The sequence below is a fragment of the Apis florea genome, unplaced genomic scaffold (assembly GCF_048593485.1).
Source record: "Apis florea isolate Af1SG1 unplaced genomic scaffold, ASM4859348v1 contig_3203_pilon, whole genome shotgun sequence".
NCBI classification, from domain to species: domain Eukaryota; kingdom Metazoa; phylum Arthropoda; class Insecta; order Hymenoptera; family Apidae; genus Apis; species Apis florea.
Genome location: NW_028256723.1, coordinates 783,663 through 800,175, shown reverse-complemented (window position 1 = coordinate 800,175; position 16,513 = coordinate 783,663). Strand labels below are relative to the sequence as shown.

At 21.5% G+C, this 16,513-nt stretch overlaps 2 protein-coding genes across 3 annotated transcripts; both read right to left on the bottom strand.

Annotated features, from left to right (window-relative positions):
• Positions 1 to 1,374: 1,374 nt before the first annotated feature.
• Positions 1,375 to 2,778, bottom strand: Def1 (defensin 1). Its single transcript, XM_003693866.4, has 3 exons — positions 2,619 to 2,778; positions 1,957 to 2,137; positions 1,375 to 1,675 (listed from the first exon to the last, which is right to left on the bottom strand). Exons 1-3 carry the CDS (start codon positions 2,680 to 2,682, stop codon positions 1,636 to 1,638), a joined length of 285 nt encoding a protein of 94 aa, XP_003693914.1. The 5' UTR covers positions 2,683 to 2,778; the 3' UTR covers positions 1,375 to 1,635.
• Positions 2,779 to 5,560: 2,782 nt separating this feature from the next.
• Positions 5,561 to 15,559, bottom strand: LOC105735495 (catalase-like). 2 transcript variants are annotated; one of them, XM_086910816.1, is made up of 10 exons: positions 15,235 to 15,559; positions 14,894 to 14,931; positions 14,463 to 14,820; positions 10,013 to 10,184; positions 9,237 to 9,378; positions 8,043 to 8,193; positions 7,629 to 7,808; positions 7,231 to 7,422; positions 6,810 to 7,046; positions 5,561 to 6,454 (listed from the first exon to the last, which is right to left on the bottom strand). In XM_086910816.1, the coding sequence occupies exons 3-10, from the start codon at positions 14,772 to 14,774 to the stop codon at positions 6,050 to 6,052; spliced, it is 1,791 nt and encodes a 596-aa protein (XP_086766942.1). In that variant the 5' UTR covers positions 14,775 to 14,820; positions 14,894 to 14,931; positions 15,235 to 15,559; the 3' UTR covers positions 5,561 to 6,049. The 2 variants fall into 2 exon arrangements, with proteins under 2 accessions (XP_086766942.1, XP_086766943.1); XM_086910817.1 differs by having other exon boundaries at positions 15,016 to 15,527.
• Positions 15,560 to 16,513: the final 954 nt, after the last annotated feature.

Genomic DNA, 16,513 nt, shown 5'->3' with positions numbered 1-16,513 from the left:
TCCACTTTCTCTTCTTTTTTTTTTTTTTTTTCTTCTTCTTTCATTGGAAAATGAAAATTATCGGATCAAATTTAGGCGGGTTGCACGATAAGAATATTATATTTTGTAACATGTGATGGTTCACGATAAAATTCACGATTGAAACGTCAGAGTTGACTGACGAGAGCCATTTAATTATCGCATTGCTAGACTGACTCGATTATCGTATGCTCGATGATTTTCTCCCCTATCACGCGATAATCGTTAATGTAATGTAACAACGGGGAAAAAATCAGGCGGAAGCGTGTGAATCAAACCCAGAGAAACATCAGGCTTCATATTAATAATAGAGTATATGTCGTATGATAATGCATCAGTGGAACCGGTTATTGAATGGTAGTTATTATCATAGATAACTCGTGCTCCTGTATCGTTACGTTGCATTCTTGGTAGATTCTATATTTTACATAATATGGTATAATGAATGTCCCATATATGTATGTATATATATATATATATAAAATAAATAAAATAGAGTAAAATAAAAAATGTAATAATAGTGTAGTTAAATGTAAAATAATGTGCATGGAGTATATAGAATTAAAAATGTATAAAATACATATGAAAATAAATAAAGTTATAATAATATATTACATGGATTCTTTGTATATATATGAAAGAATTAATTACAAATACGTGTTTTGATTCATAACTATATATTATTATATTAATATTAATTTATTTATCTATTCAGATTTTTAATCGAAGAATAGATTTTTATACAAAGGAAACAATAAAGTTAATCAGATATAGAAGTCAATCTCTTGAGCGTATAAATTTTTCGAAGCATAGACAAGGAGAGTAAATAGTGAGAAAAGGACAGAGATAAAGTAAAAATTAGGAAATCAGCGCCATCTCCAGAGTGCCGCAAATGAAACTCGTAAATAAAAAAAAAATGATATAAATAGTGTAAGAATTGATCAATAATGCCATCTCTTGAGAAATAATGACATTTCTTCAAATATAAGGTAAAATATATTTCTAAAAATAATCGAAAGATGGCACTAGTTTTCAATTTTTATTCTACTTTACCTCTCCTTTGAAAAAGTGTCATGAATTTTTAAGAGATGGCGTTGACAGTCAATTCCGTCAACATAAATGATTTTTCGTTATAATTGATGATAATAATAATCAATAATGTATTAATTTTTAAATTTTTATTATCAATTTATGCATTTAACAATTTAATTATTAAATTAATGAATGTATGAATATTAATAAAATAATATTAATAAATTAATATATAATTAATATATATTTACAAAAAAAATTTATTTTTTATTATTTAATTTATTTATATAAAAAAATATGGTATAAATTAATGAAAAACTTATATATTTTTTTAAAAGATTTATTTATTCAAAAGATAATACTTTAAAGAAACTAAACCAAAAGATAATTTACTTATGTTATTTATTAAATAAGCAAATTAAAGTCCATCGAATTATCAACGATGATATATCATTTTTCAATTATTATATTATGTTAACATAAGCGAATTTTATCAAATATTTATTTTATTTTTCATTTTATAATCATTTCGCATTTTCATATTTTTTATTAAAAAATTTCATCGTTGAATCTTTATAATGATATTTAACCGAAACGTTTGTCCCAAAGATTCTTGAAAGTAGTTCTGAAAAAGGAGTAATAATATAAAATTTTTCTTTATAAAATCATTCTAAATTCGATAAATAATAAAAAATGTCGAAGGAAATTAATTCCAATTTCTAATCGAGTAATATAAATAAGCAAATAAACTTTGAACATATTTAAATAATATTATCAGAGAATTATTCACTTATTCATGAAAATTTTCAATCGATAATATTATATTAAATAGAATCATAAAAGTATTCAAGATTTAGTTAAATTCAAAAAATTTAATTCTAAACTTAAATTCGAGAAATTACATACTTTCGACAAATACAAACTCCGTCCTTGCAATGACCTCCAGCTTTACCCAAAGTGATACAGTTAGCAGCACAAGCACTGTCGTTAATCTGTCCTTTGAACGAGAGAAGGTCACAAGTTACTCTTCTATGTCTATCAGAACGTCCTTCGGTCTCAGGATGCTCAAGTGGCTCGAATTCATCCTCTAAAATTTGAACAAAAAAAAATTTTGTATAATATATGTATAATAAAATGTGTAATTTACGAATAAATTAGCAATGAAATAATAAAAGATACATTAACAATGGAATATTAAAACATAAAAATAATAGTATCAGATAAATGAAAATTTATCTCTTTATATATATATATATATAAAATTTGTTAATTATTTTTTAAATATCCAGTAATATTAAATTATTGCATTGAAGTAAGTGATTTTTACGAATATATAAAATTATTTTTAAAGAACAACATGTTATTCGTTAAATAATATTTATCATATTAATTCGAAGTAAGTTTCATTAAAAAAATTGTCAAAAAAGAATTTTTTTATTAAAATTCGTGAAGAAACATAAATTGATGCAATAAAATATTATAAAATGGAATTAATCAATACAATTTTATAATATTTACAGAAATGTAAAATTATACAAAATATTTTAATAAATAAAATGTTTACCCACCAACAGGTGCAGCCATGGCAGCCATAGCCATGAATAGAAGGGCGACAATAAAATAGATCTTCATTGTAAAATATGTATTCTAAATATATATTAAATTTCAATGAGATGTTCAAACTATTCGAAAATAGACTGAGAAGTGACGACTGAACGACAGCTCAATGCGGTTTATATACAATTGATGAACTATGTATGCACAAATATTCGTTCAAATGAATTACACATACATAAGTATGAGTCTGCGCACGGGAACGGGTAAATCCCTGAAATCTGAAATGATCTTCTGATTTTTCATGACTTTTTATGAAAAGATTATCTATTCTATAAATTATTTCTTACAAATATTTTATTTAATACTCGAATTAATTAAAATCAAATTTTTAACTATGTTTCAATTATATAGATGATCTTATTTTGATTTCAATGTGATAATTTTTAAATTTGATAATTAAAGATTGATGATTATAATTAGAATTATAGAATTAACTCTATATTGTACATTAAATAGATATTTGAATAGATTTTTTTTGAAATTGATTTTATTTTTTTTGAATAGATTTGTGAATAAATTAACAAATTATATAATAAATTAAATATTTAAATTAATAAATAAATTCTGACAATTTATATGACAAATTTCTTTGTTAATGTTTTCTTTTTCTGTACAAAATACATTTTTTAATCCATGATTTTTATTTAAAATATAAAAATATTTAATTCAAGATTGAAATGTGAAATTTTCTTTCTTAAGAATATTTTCTTATCAGATTGTTTCTTATTTCATTGTATTTCAAGGAAAATTAAAATAAATATCAATGTTAAATATTGTGTAAAGTAGAACAAAACAGTCATATTACAAACAAAGAAATGCGCAATTATAACAGAACAGTCATCACAAAAAAAAAAATACTAGTATTGATTTTATAAAATATACCTTTATTAATCAAAATTAATACATTTTTTAATAAAATATTTTCCATTTTACTTTTATTAAAATAATAAGTAAATTTTATATCATTGTTTTTAATATTTTTAATTTTATATATATCAATATTTTAATATATTAAATATCTATGCAAATTAGAATGCTTAATATTAAAGAATATTTTAATCCCAACACATATAACTATTTGATATATAATACAAATAATTAATTAAACGAATATAAAATTAGTAAATATATACTATCTTTAACTCTGGATTTTCCCGTTTCCAATCACTATTATCTTTATGTTTGATGTTTCGAAATCACCAATTTTATATTAAATTTTCATAACATAAAAATATATTTGTAATGTTTTAATTATGTAATCTAATATATTATATATGAATATTTAAATAAAACTTTTAAAAATTTTTGTTCATTGCAAATGTTAATATTATAATTTACAATATATATTAAAATAATTTTAATAAAATAAAATATATAAACTGTATACTATATTTTAAAATAAATTTAATTTAATTTATAAAAGTAAATGTTTTCCTCATATTTCTGAATTTTTTATTTTTATTTTACTTTTTTTTTTTATAGTTGAATATATTTTTTGAAGATAGCAACATAATGCTTTTTTATGAAGATAAAAAGATTCTATTATATTTGCTGATATTAGATTTTTAATAATGATATACTCATAAATACTCATATTTTTATTAACAATTTCAAAACTAAATTCCAAACCAGAAATATATAATTAATTAAAATAATTAAAATACTATATACTCTAAGTATTTATGTCAAATAACATTTTAATTAATTTAATTTAATATTATATTATTAATTTGCATTACATCAATACATAAAATAATTTCTGAAAATATTTTTATTTATTTTTTTAAATATTATTTTATTGAGAATTAAACGTATAAATATTCATACGTATCATCATTTAATTATATATAATGTCTTTATATTAAAAAATGTTTCTGCTTAAAAAAAATGTTTTATATTGGTTTTCTTTCGCTTGATTTTCGTAAAAATAAACTAAATATATTTCATATCTCTTCAAACAAAAGACAAATGATTGCTTGTTTTTTCAAACAAAAGATAAATGACTTCTTGTTTTTTCAAACAAAAGACAAATGACTTCTTTTTTTTCAAACAAAAGACAGATGACTGCTTGTTTTTTCAAACAAAAAATAAATGATTGCTTGTTTTTTCAAACAAATGACAAATGACTAAGCAAGAAAATAATGGATTTTCCTCACCGACTTATTATATTAACTTCCTATATTGCAATATATTTATATTTTCTATTTATCAATATTTGACTTGATAGTAATGAAATGATATTATTAATTTTTGCTTATTTTTTGTTTTATATTATATATTATATATAATATTATATTATATATTGTTATATATTGTTTTATATTGGATTAATATATTTAATTATTATATATTTAATATATTAAATTATATTTAATGAAATTTAAGTTTTTATATAAGAATTACAAAACATAAATCTTCCATTTTTTATATAGATAAGATCATTTAATTTTTTGAATTTACAATGATATATTTATTTATTTATTTATTTTTGCAGAAAAAAAGATGTAGATTTTATAGATATTTGATAGAAATTTGATAGATAAATTATATAAACAAATCATTTAATTTTTAAGTATATTAAAAACATTTTCTGGGGATACCAAAATATTAAACTTTGCTATTTAATTATTCTACGATTTAAATTATTTCTCGAAAATCTATGATAAATTTTATTATAAATTTTATTCATTTTATTCTTTGCGGTTCTTTTTTTTTATTCATATGTAATTTAAATATTTAACACAAGTCGTTCGAAATAATGTCAAACTTTGAATCTTTAACGATCTTTAAAATATAATACGTTGTTGTTTAAACATCATGTAAATATAAAAAGTAATACAGTAAGATAATAGTAAACAAAATTATGAAAAGAATCTATTAGACTTCCGATAGGTAGGTTTTAAAAATAATTAAATTTTTATTGTTGCATATTGAATTATAAATTTTTTTATTATAATATATATTGATTAAAGCATATTAATATTAAGAATATTATATATAAAATTTTAGACCATAATAATAAAATTTGATTTCTATATAATATATTAAATAAACGCACATAATTCAATTGAGTTATTAGTAACAAGTAGTAAAATCAATTAAAGGTTTCAAAATTTAATATAAATAGTTTAATATTCTTTATAATTATTAGAAATTTTTCTTTATATACTAATCCTCACACATTTACATAATTAATTGGATCTGTTAATAATTATATAATAAAGAAAAAAAAATATCAGACATTATAAAATATGTTTAGCTTCAGAAAATGATGTAAATAGATAACTAAAATAATAATGTGCTTCATTATGGAAAATATTAACAATTATATAATATATATCTAATCTAAATTAATGATTATAATATAAAAAAAAAGTAATCTTTATTTTTTCACAATCTTTCCATAAGAATTAATTAATACACCATTATCATGAAGACCTTCCGTAAGTCTTTTGCCAAGATCAGTATCTACTTCCGTAAAATTCTTTACGGCTCTTTCAATGATGAATGTCGATGCATTGCTAAGACTTTGTACTAAATTGTTCACTAATCTGCTTTTCTCTTTATCGTCAAGAACGTTTCTCCAGAATAAAGTAACTTGTCCATAATTGTCTTCGTTTGGATCTACATCATAACGACCTACGTCGCCACTCACAAAGTACTTCGGAGGAGCTACAGCTGGACATTCTCTAGGCCCACCAAAACTATTAGGAAAATAGTTTGGTGCACCATTTTGATTATTTATAGTCGCTTGGCCATCGCGTTGATAGTTCATTACAGAAATTTCCTGAAAAAAAAAATTTTTTTTTCATTTCTTTTTTCATTTTATTAGTTTTTTTCATTGTTAGGAATAATATAGTTAACTATATTATATATAATTATATAATAGTTAATATAGTTAACTAAAACGTTAATCTATTATAAGTACGTATATTGTAATTAAAAATTTACTGATGTTTTATTATTTTGTATTGTTTTCAAATAAAAAAAAAAGTGGGAATTTACATTATAATTATATTATAAAATTATGCATTTTTTTTTTTAAAATGGATATCAATATATTTCATATCACTCATTAATATATATTATTATTTTATACAAGTAGATGTTATATCTTTCATTAATAAAAGTAGAAAAATTACCTTGAATGGACAATTCACTGGTAATTGCAGATTGTTTGGGCCAAGACGATGTCTATGAGCATCACCGTAAGCGAACATTCGACCTTGTAGCATTTTGTCAGGACTTGCTCCAATACCAGGTACCATATGAGCCGGATCGAAGGCTATTTGCTCTATGTCAGCAAAGTAATTATCAGGATTTCGGTTCAGTACTAACTTACCGACAGGGATGAGTGGATATTCATCATGAGGCCATACCTATTCAATTTAAAACATTTTTTTAATTAAAGATTATCGCATATTTATTCCAAGATTTATATATATTTTAAATCACTAATTTTTTAACAATTAAAACAATTTGATGATATTAAATTTAATTACGTTATATAAATTCTAAAATAAAACCTAATTTTAATTTCATATCAAATATTTAATCCATTACCTTGGTTAAATCGAAAGGATTCCATTTAAAAGATTTTGCTTGTGTTGGAGTCATCACTTGAATATAGAATGTCCAAGTTGGATATTCATTCTTGGCGATTGCATCGTAAAGATCTTGAATCGCATAATCGGGAGTACTAGCACTCAATTCAGTCGCTTTGTCTACTGGTAAATTTTTAATTCCTTGATCGGTCTATAAAAAATAATTTCATATATAATAGAATATCTAATAAAATTATACTTCTCAAAATATGTAAACGTTAATATTTTTTATTTTTTTATTATTATTAACAAATAAAATGAAATAATTTTTTTATATTTAAAAATAACATTACACTGGATTAGAATCATTAAGAATAGATTTCTTAATAAGATATAATAAAATATAAAGAAATGCACCTTATAATGGAATTTACAATAAACTGTTTCATCTTTGGCATTCACCAATGAGAACGTATGAGAACCGTAACCATTCATATGACGATAACCATCGGGAATTCCTCTATCCGAAAATAAAAACATAACTTGGTGAGTTGATTCAGGTCTTAAAGAGAGAAAATCCCAAAACATGTCGGTATCCTACAAAACAATTTCATTAATAGAAATCAAAGTAAGTAAATTTTTATTTTTACAATTAATTTTTAAATATCCAAAATTTTGAACTTTAAAAATTTAGTAAGAATCCAAATTAGACCATTATTATTTTTCATAGATTTTTAAAAATAAAAACATGAAATAGTCAAATACTTTTATGATTAACTATATAATTATAAAACTTTGAGATTCTTAAGTACAATGTTATTGATGACAAACCTTCAGATGTGTAACAGGGTTTCTTTTCTGAGTATGTATGAAACTGGGAAAATATATGGGATCTTTAATGAAGAATATTGGTGTATTGTTACCGACCAAGTCCCAAACACCCTCCTCGGTGTAAAATTTAACTGCGAAACCACGAGGATCTCTGAAGAACAAAATAAAGAATTATTAAGAAATGAATGATTCTATTAGAATGAGTTTTTCGAGAAAATTGATTTATTCTTTTAATTATTGAAATAATTATGAAATAGTGAATTGAATCATTTAATTGAAATGAAATTAGAAAAATAACTATATATAAATAGCGCAAAATCATGTAATTGATATAAATTTTATAATTTTATAGTATTGAAAGAAAAAATTTTTCTATGGCGACCAATTATTACTACTAATTGATCAATTAATTGCAAGGCCAATGTTCAAGTTTCTCGTCCAATTTCGTATAATACTAAGTGATAATTTCTATGCAAACAAAACAATTTTTAGCTTTGTTTCCATTATTTTCACAGTAAATGCAGTAAATTATGCTGTGAAGCTCGAGTTTTTATCTTGAAAGTAATTATTAGTGAATAATAATAAATAACAGATTAGTATTATTTAAATATTATTTTTAAATATAACTCTATTATAAAAATTAATTCAGCAACAAATATAAATTTATAAAAGAAAATTACACATAATAAAATAAAAATAGTTTTAATAATAAATATAACTCTATTATAAAAATTAATTCAGCAACAAATATAAATTTATAAAAGAAAATTACACATAATAAAATAAAAATAGTTTTAATATTTAATTTTAAATAATTATAAAATAAAATAAATATATTTAGATTATAATTAATTTCATACATATAATATAAAATCAATAAAAATAACAAATATAATAAAAAAATATTATTAAATATTCAAATGTATTTAAATCCAAATTTTTTGGAGAAGCTAAATAATATAAATTTCTTTGATAATAGTGATATTAAATTATATTTGGATCAAATCATTCTATTTCTAAAAATTTATTTCTGTAAATGAGATAATAAGTATACATCTTCATCATTGCTGTCACTGCTTTATTTAAATTTTATATAGAAGAAAATAAACATTTTTCATCGCGTGACGATGCATGTGATATTTTAGAGAATCAATAATATCCTATAAAAAAATGAAAATTTATATTTGCAATTACCTGCCAGTATCTGCAGAACCACTTTCACTACTCACAATGGAAAACCTTACGGCAATAGGAGTTCGTTTTCCAATTGAGGAAAAAACTTTTGCTTTAGAGTATTTCGTAATGTCATGGGTAACTTCGAAATAACCAAATGCACCTGAAATGAAAAAATATTAGAATTTCGAATGGAATAATTTTAATATAAAATATGATCGATTATAGATTAAAATTCCTATTGTTTGTATTGGATAGACAATATTAGTAAATTTAATTAATCAGATATTTATTTAATTAAAATCCAAATATTCGAATATTTTCGAATATTCAGATATCTATTTAATTTAGATTTTAATTTATTAGTATGTAGAATCTGGTTAATATTATAAATAATTTATAGTAAATATAAAGCCAGATTAATGAAAATATATTAATATATTTAATTCAATTTAATCTGTTTAATCTGAATTTAATCTGAATTTATTATATTAAAAAAACTTCATATTTGAGTAATTGTAATTATCGAAAAAAATTTCAAATATTTTGATTACTCTGCCAATTATTGATAAATTTTGATTTAAGTGATCATTTTTTATTTTCGATATTTATTTTTTTGAAATATATTAAATTTTATATCAATGTATTATATTTTATCATAAAACAAATTGAAAAATTGAAAAATGTTACGTATTATTAATATTTATACATATATAAATTATAAATTTAAAATTTAATGATAAATATGTTTTATAAATACTTCACAATTTATTTAAAAATAAAATAAATCAATCTACCAGCTCCCTTAGCGTGGACTACACGTTCCGGAATCCTTTCTCTATTAAAATGCGATAGTTCATCTAAAAAGACAAAATCTTGAAGCAATATGGGACCATTTGGTCCTACTGTCAAACTGGCTTTCTTCGAAACTGGTGTTCCACTTGAAGTAAGAAATATTGGACAATCAGGCTGACAAAAAAAAACATATACATATACTATTAGTTAAAAAAGAATTATTTTTATATAATCTTCTTATATTCATATAAAACATGGTTTAATTATTAAAAGAAAAATTAAAATAATTATTAAAAGAAAAATAAATTATGAAAAAATGTATATATATTTTTATTAATATCCATATTCTTTTAGCATTTAGGGATGCATTTATAAAAAATATTTTTCATACAATATTTATTAGAACCTATATATCCATATAACAAGGATAAAATTAAGCATATATAAAAAACATAATTTTATAATTCATATTAAAATAGATTTTTTATCATTTTTTTCTGCGATATAACATCAATATTTAATTATTAAAATATGCTTTTTGTCATTAACTTTTTTGCACAAAATAGAAAATGTATGATAGCAATCAATAAAATATATATTCAACATTATTCATGTTTTAAATCAATACAAATCGTGTTGAAGTTATTGAAATAATATTTTTTATATAATTTATTTGATATTGTTTAAAAAATATATTAATAAAAATAACTAAATAATTAAATAGATAATAATAAATAATAATATAATAATAATAAATAATAAATATTAAATAATTAAAATAATAATTTAAAAAAAAATAATTATTATTAATTCAATAAACGAATATATATATATATGAATATTTTTGTAAGAAATATGTAAAATATTTATTATACATACATACATACGACTTTTTTATCGTGAAAAATATAATCAAATTATTTAAATATTGCTTGAATTTTGCTTATTACACTTATTACACTCATTTTCAAAATGTTATTATTAATAGGTACATATTATTTAATAGATACATATATGTCATAGTTTTTACTTATCAAAAACATTCTCAAGGTCATTGATGATAGTTATATTTTACAGTTCATTATATGCAATTTTTTGCAATTCACTACAAAATTAAAAAATTAACTTATGCACATATTTTAGATTTTTACCAATATTTTACATATTTTACATTTTTAGTGTAGGATGCACGTGATGTATAAAAATGTATACAATTTATTCAAAATGAAGTACTCATTATGGTATTTAATGAATAAAATAAATCTTTCTAAGTTTCCATTTGTAATTTTTTTATATTCGCCAACAGAGAATTCATATTTTAAGAAAGTCTATGAAAATTCTGATTTCGCTTGATTTTTTACATAAAATACTTGGATTAATTTTGTCTAATGAAACGCTCTCTATTTTTGTTTTTTTTTCTCTTTCTCTAATTTTATTATATCGTTTTATAAAAATATGAGTTTATAAAAAATGAATCAGTAAATCAATTTAGAAAAATGAATAAATCAATCCGTTAATTTCTACCAAAAACAGGAAGTTTCATTTGATATGTATCTTTTCTGGAAAATACTCTACCAGACATTTTCAACTCATTTTAAATAGAAAGGATAAATACGTTAATGGACGTTGAAAATGATAATCATTGATCGCGGAATTTTTCTGCAAGCATTAACACGAAGCAATTAAAAATGATATTATCATAAAGATATTTTCAAACGATATAAACTGTATCACATTTTCTTTTTGTAGATAGTCTATTATCAAACTAAAATTGTTCATTTGGTAAATTACTTTTATCTATAACATATATTTTCAATAACAATGAACTATTATTATCAAAAGTTATTTTATTATGCTATAGATTGTTATGTATGTTGACTGTTAAAAAATTTTTATTTTTAAAAATATTATATTTATGATATTTGAGTATAGGAACTTTAAAAAAAATTTTTAAATTTATAATAAAATTTCTATATCTACAAAAATAATTCAATTTCACAATTCTCTAAAACGAAAAATATCGAAGAGTACATTATGCAATTTTTTTGGTATCTAAAATTAATCAAATTTTCTATTCAAAATCATTCTTTTGATTCATATTTAAGATAATTCATATTCTATTGCCAATATTTATTTATCAATATCATAGAAACAAAAAAAAGGATAGTGGTAATTAGCTAGTTCATATTATAAGATACATATAAATAATATAATATAATAACGTAATATTCGCAATCAAGGATGAAATATGATATAATAATCTAGTGAATTATATTTATGTTGTCATCAATTCAAATAGATGACAGAGACAAATTGTACAATTGCGTGAAATTCTGGATAAATAGGTGAATCGATCTTTTCAAAGAATTATTATACAGATAAGTATAATATATTTGCAATTATTTGTAATAAAAAAAATTTTTATTTTATAATCAGATTCTTTTCATTTAAAATCAAAACAGAATTAAAATTTTTTTGCGAAAAATTTAATTTTTCCGTTATAGACATACATAATAATTAGAAAAGTAATAAATTTTATTTTTAGAAAATAAATTATTATTTTAAAGAATATTTATGTTTGATCGAAAAAAATGTATATTAATATAATTTAAATGACATATAGATTTAAAATAAAATAAAAGAAAACTAATCTATTCAAATTTGGATACCAATCTAAAATAATATCAATTTACATGATAACCAAGACATAAAATTAAGAAATAAAATTTAAAGACTTTATTCATTATAAATATACAACTTTTTATTTTTTCAAGCGAAATTTCATAAAAAAAATTTATTTTATTATTACAATGCATAATTATCTTATCTATCAAAAATCAATAATTTCAATATTTATTCAAAGTTTTTTAAAAAAAAATGTAATTCTAAATTTCAGATTTTTAAAATTTTTTTCATTTAATGTAAAGTAATAAAGTAAAAACATTGATAGTTTTTAAGATTTATTATTATTAAGATTTTATTTTGAATATCTAATGATTTATTAAAAATTGTCTTCCTATTATTCCAAACGAAAAAAATTGTGTCGATGAAAAAGTAAATTATATATATTAAATTAATTAACACAATAATCAATTCTATTTTCTGTCTAATTTAAATTCTAAAAACACATGAAATATTCATATTCAATATCACAATATTATATAACATGACAAAATTCACATATAAAAAGATTGAAATCTCAATTTCATTTGCAAGATACTGAGTATCATTCTCTATTTCAATAACACAGCTTAATAATTAACAATATTAACAATATAATTAACAAGCCAGTATGGATATTTCAAGAAAAATCCATTATTACGTATTATATATATATATATATATAATCGACCATGAAATATATAAAAATAAATACGTTTTAACTGATATTCGTATGGACAATATGCAACAAAATGCGAGTTGCGCGCGCATTATATTCTCATAGACAATTTTCATGAACAGTGAATAATATTAAAGCAGCCTTTACAATAATAATAAATTCGTTCTTTTCTTATTTTAGCAAAATTTAAATGTAAATGAAAAAATATTTGAATAAAATAAGTATTATGAATTGATAAATTCAAAAGCATTAAATTAATTTTCATATCATATGAAATAAAAAAATTTTTTTAAAATAGATAAATATTACTATTCTTATTCAAAATCTTATAGAAACGTAACATTATCTTAATTTCTTTAGATGGAGAACAATATTCGATTGTTAAAAATTTATAGGAATTAATATATATATATCTCTTATTATTATTTTTTAAAATCTTATTAAAATCTTTGACTTTGACAAAAATTTAATGAAAAATCATTAATTCAGGTTAGGAATCAAATAATTTCATGAATTTTATAAATTGTTTTTTGTGAATATTTCATTCACATTTTAATTTAGAAAAAATTAATTATAATATGAATTAGAAATAATATGATGAATAAAAAATCATTTATCATTATGTAAATCATCTTTGTTAGTGCGAATTTCTACACAAATAGTGTTAACATAATGAATTATATTTTTATAACATTTGATCAAATGAAAAATAATTTTTTCTCCTTGATATTTAAATTTTTTTTAATCTTTTTATTCGTAGATATTTATAAATCAAAAATATTTATACTATTTACAATTTTTATTAATTTACAATTATTAATAATTTAATATTGTATATATATACAATTTTTGACAAAATATAATACATAGTGATCATTTGTTAATATTCTAAACGTGCACAAATATAAAGGAGTGGAATTATTTCAAAGTCTTGTGACATATATTTCAAATTTTTAAGTATATTATTTTCATTTTTTTTTAATTAAAAAGAAAAATCTTCAAAATTTAAAAATTGATCATATGATGATCAATTTTTATAAGAATATAATAAATAAGTAATTTTTATAAAACCAAATTTTTTATTTAACTTTTATAGAAAAATTTATATTTACCTTTAAATTTTTCTTGTAGTCGATTAACTGGTCAGCAGCGGGATTTCGTTTTATTTCAGTCATTGTATTGTCTTCAATTTTGTTCTTGCAACAATATCCTCGTAATGATAATCGACGAAGAGCCAGCGTGTTCTGCACACTTCTTCGTGTGCGTTCCAAATAACTGATCAATCTCAATAATAACGAACTGTTATCATCTGAGTCGAGCGATGTATGGTAAAAACGTACAAGAGCAGCGATATTATGTATCAACAATCGATCCAATGAAAACCGTCGAATGACCGGAATAAGGCCTGAACTTGTCTTCGTCATTCTTCGGCACGATTCGTAATAGTCGTGCACCGATGAATTCGACGTCCTGTGTGTTGAGTGTACTTAATTGTATTTTATTTTTCGGTACTTTTACAACTGGTATTTAGAAACTTACTTACCTTGAAAAACATCTTGATAGTTCCTAGAAATGGATGATCTGAAACAAAGTGTTATTGTTAATATTTGTAAATATTTCGTATTATTGTACTCGATTAGGTGTTTGTTATCAATTACGATTCACCGATTAAAATTGTATACCAAGAGTTAAGTGATCTTTTGTTGAATTATTTTTGCTTGTTTAGAGATAATATGATATTATTATTGTGTAATTATAATTTTTTTAATAATCATATAAATTAACATTCTTGTGTAACAATTTACAATAATATAATAAAATATGTTAAGACCCGGGCTCGTGAAATGAATTGGGTTCTGTTCTCTTGTCAATATATTCGAATACCTGCCAAACAGTATAACAGTAATTTATGAGCGGGCATGGTTTCCAGATCTTAGTTTGAACAGAAATCACAATAGCGATCACTTCTCAAATTGTAATTGCGGGCTATGTGATGGATCACCGTAGAAGTGAAAGCAAAGGTCCTGATTCTCACGCACTACGGCGCGATCCCGCGAAGGCCAATCTTTCGAAACCGCCTTTCGATGCGATGATTGGTCCCTCTAATATCTCTCTGTATGCATTTTCACGAAATGCAAAGATTGGTGGAAAAACCAAGACTCGCGGTTTGGGTAGTCGAATGAGAGCTGTCAAAGACGCTAGTCGAACTAGATCCGTCATAGAATATAGAAGTAATAGAACGACAGAGAAAAGAGTAGTCGTACTAAAGCTGGCAGGGGAGATAAACAGATAGATCTTGGCGACGATACAGTTTATCAAAGAACAGTTAGAATCACAAAATTAGCCGCAAAAGAGTTAAAGTATCACCATTCGTTCACTTAGAATTCATAAGATAAACGTTTATACAGCTCCTACAGTAGTAAGTGATCCTCCGAGCAATAATAATAGTTTAGGCATCTCATTTGTGCAATATTCAAAGTCGTACCCGTTTGCGGCTTTAACAAAATATAAAATACTGATAAAATTTAATAAGCATTTTGTGAATATATTTTTTTTAATTTATACATGTTTTTCTATTTTTAAAAATTTCTTTGATAATTATAAATAAAATAAATAAATGAACAAATACTGCACCATTTTGATCTTCTTTCTTTGATCTCTATTTTTCATGACTTTTTATGAAAAGATTATCTGTTTTATAAATTATTTCTTACAAATATTTTACTTAATACTCGAATTAATTAAAATTAAATTCTTAACTATGTTTCAATTGATATAGACGATCTTTTGATTTCAATGTAATAATTTTTAAATTTGATAATTAAAGATTGATTATAATTAGAATTATAGGATTAACTCTATATTGTACATTAAATAGATAGGTGAATAAATGAACAAATTATAATAAATTAAATATTTAAATTATAATAAATAAATTTTGACAATTTATATTATTTGACAAATTTCTTTATTAATTTTTTCTTTTTCTGTACAAAACCACATTTTTTAATCCATGATTTTTATTTAAAATATAAAAACATAAAAATATTTCATTCACGAAGTGTTGAAGTGTGAAATTTTCTTTCTTAAGAATATTTTCTTATCAGATTGTTTCTTCATTGTATTTCAAGGAAAATTAAAATAAATATCAATGTTAAATATT

Excerpts from the sequence above, each read along its gene's own strand:
- Def1 (XM_003693866.4), bottom strand. The coding sequence starts at position 2,682 with ATGAAGATCTATTTTATTGTCGCCCTTCTATTCATGGCTATGGCTGCC. Across the intron at positions 2,138-2,618 it reads TGCCATGGCTGCACCTGTTG|AGGATGAATTCGAGCCACTT; the intron begins GTGGGTAAACAT and ends TTCAAATTTTAG. Across the intron at positions 1,676-1,956 it reads GGAGTTTGTATTTGTCGAAA|AACTACTTTCAAGAATCTTT; the intron begins GTATGTAATTTC and ends CTCCTTTTTCAG.
- LOC105735495 (XM_086910816.1), bottom strand. The coding sequence starts at position 14,774 with ATGACGAAGACAAGTTCAGGCCTTATTCCGGTCATTCGACGGTTTTCA. Across the intron at positions 7,809-8,042 it reads ACCCTGTTACACATCTGAAG|GATACCGACATGTTTTGGGA; the intron begins GTTTGTCATCAA and ends ATTGTTTTGTAG. Across the intron at positions 7,423-7,628 it reads ATTGTAAATTCCATTATAAG|ACCGATCAAGGAATTAAAAA; the intron begins GTGCATTTCTTT and ends TATTTTTTATAG.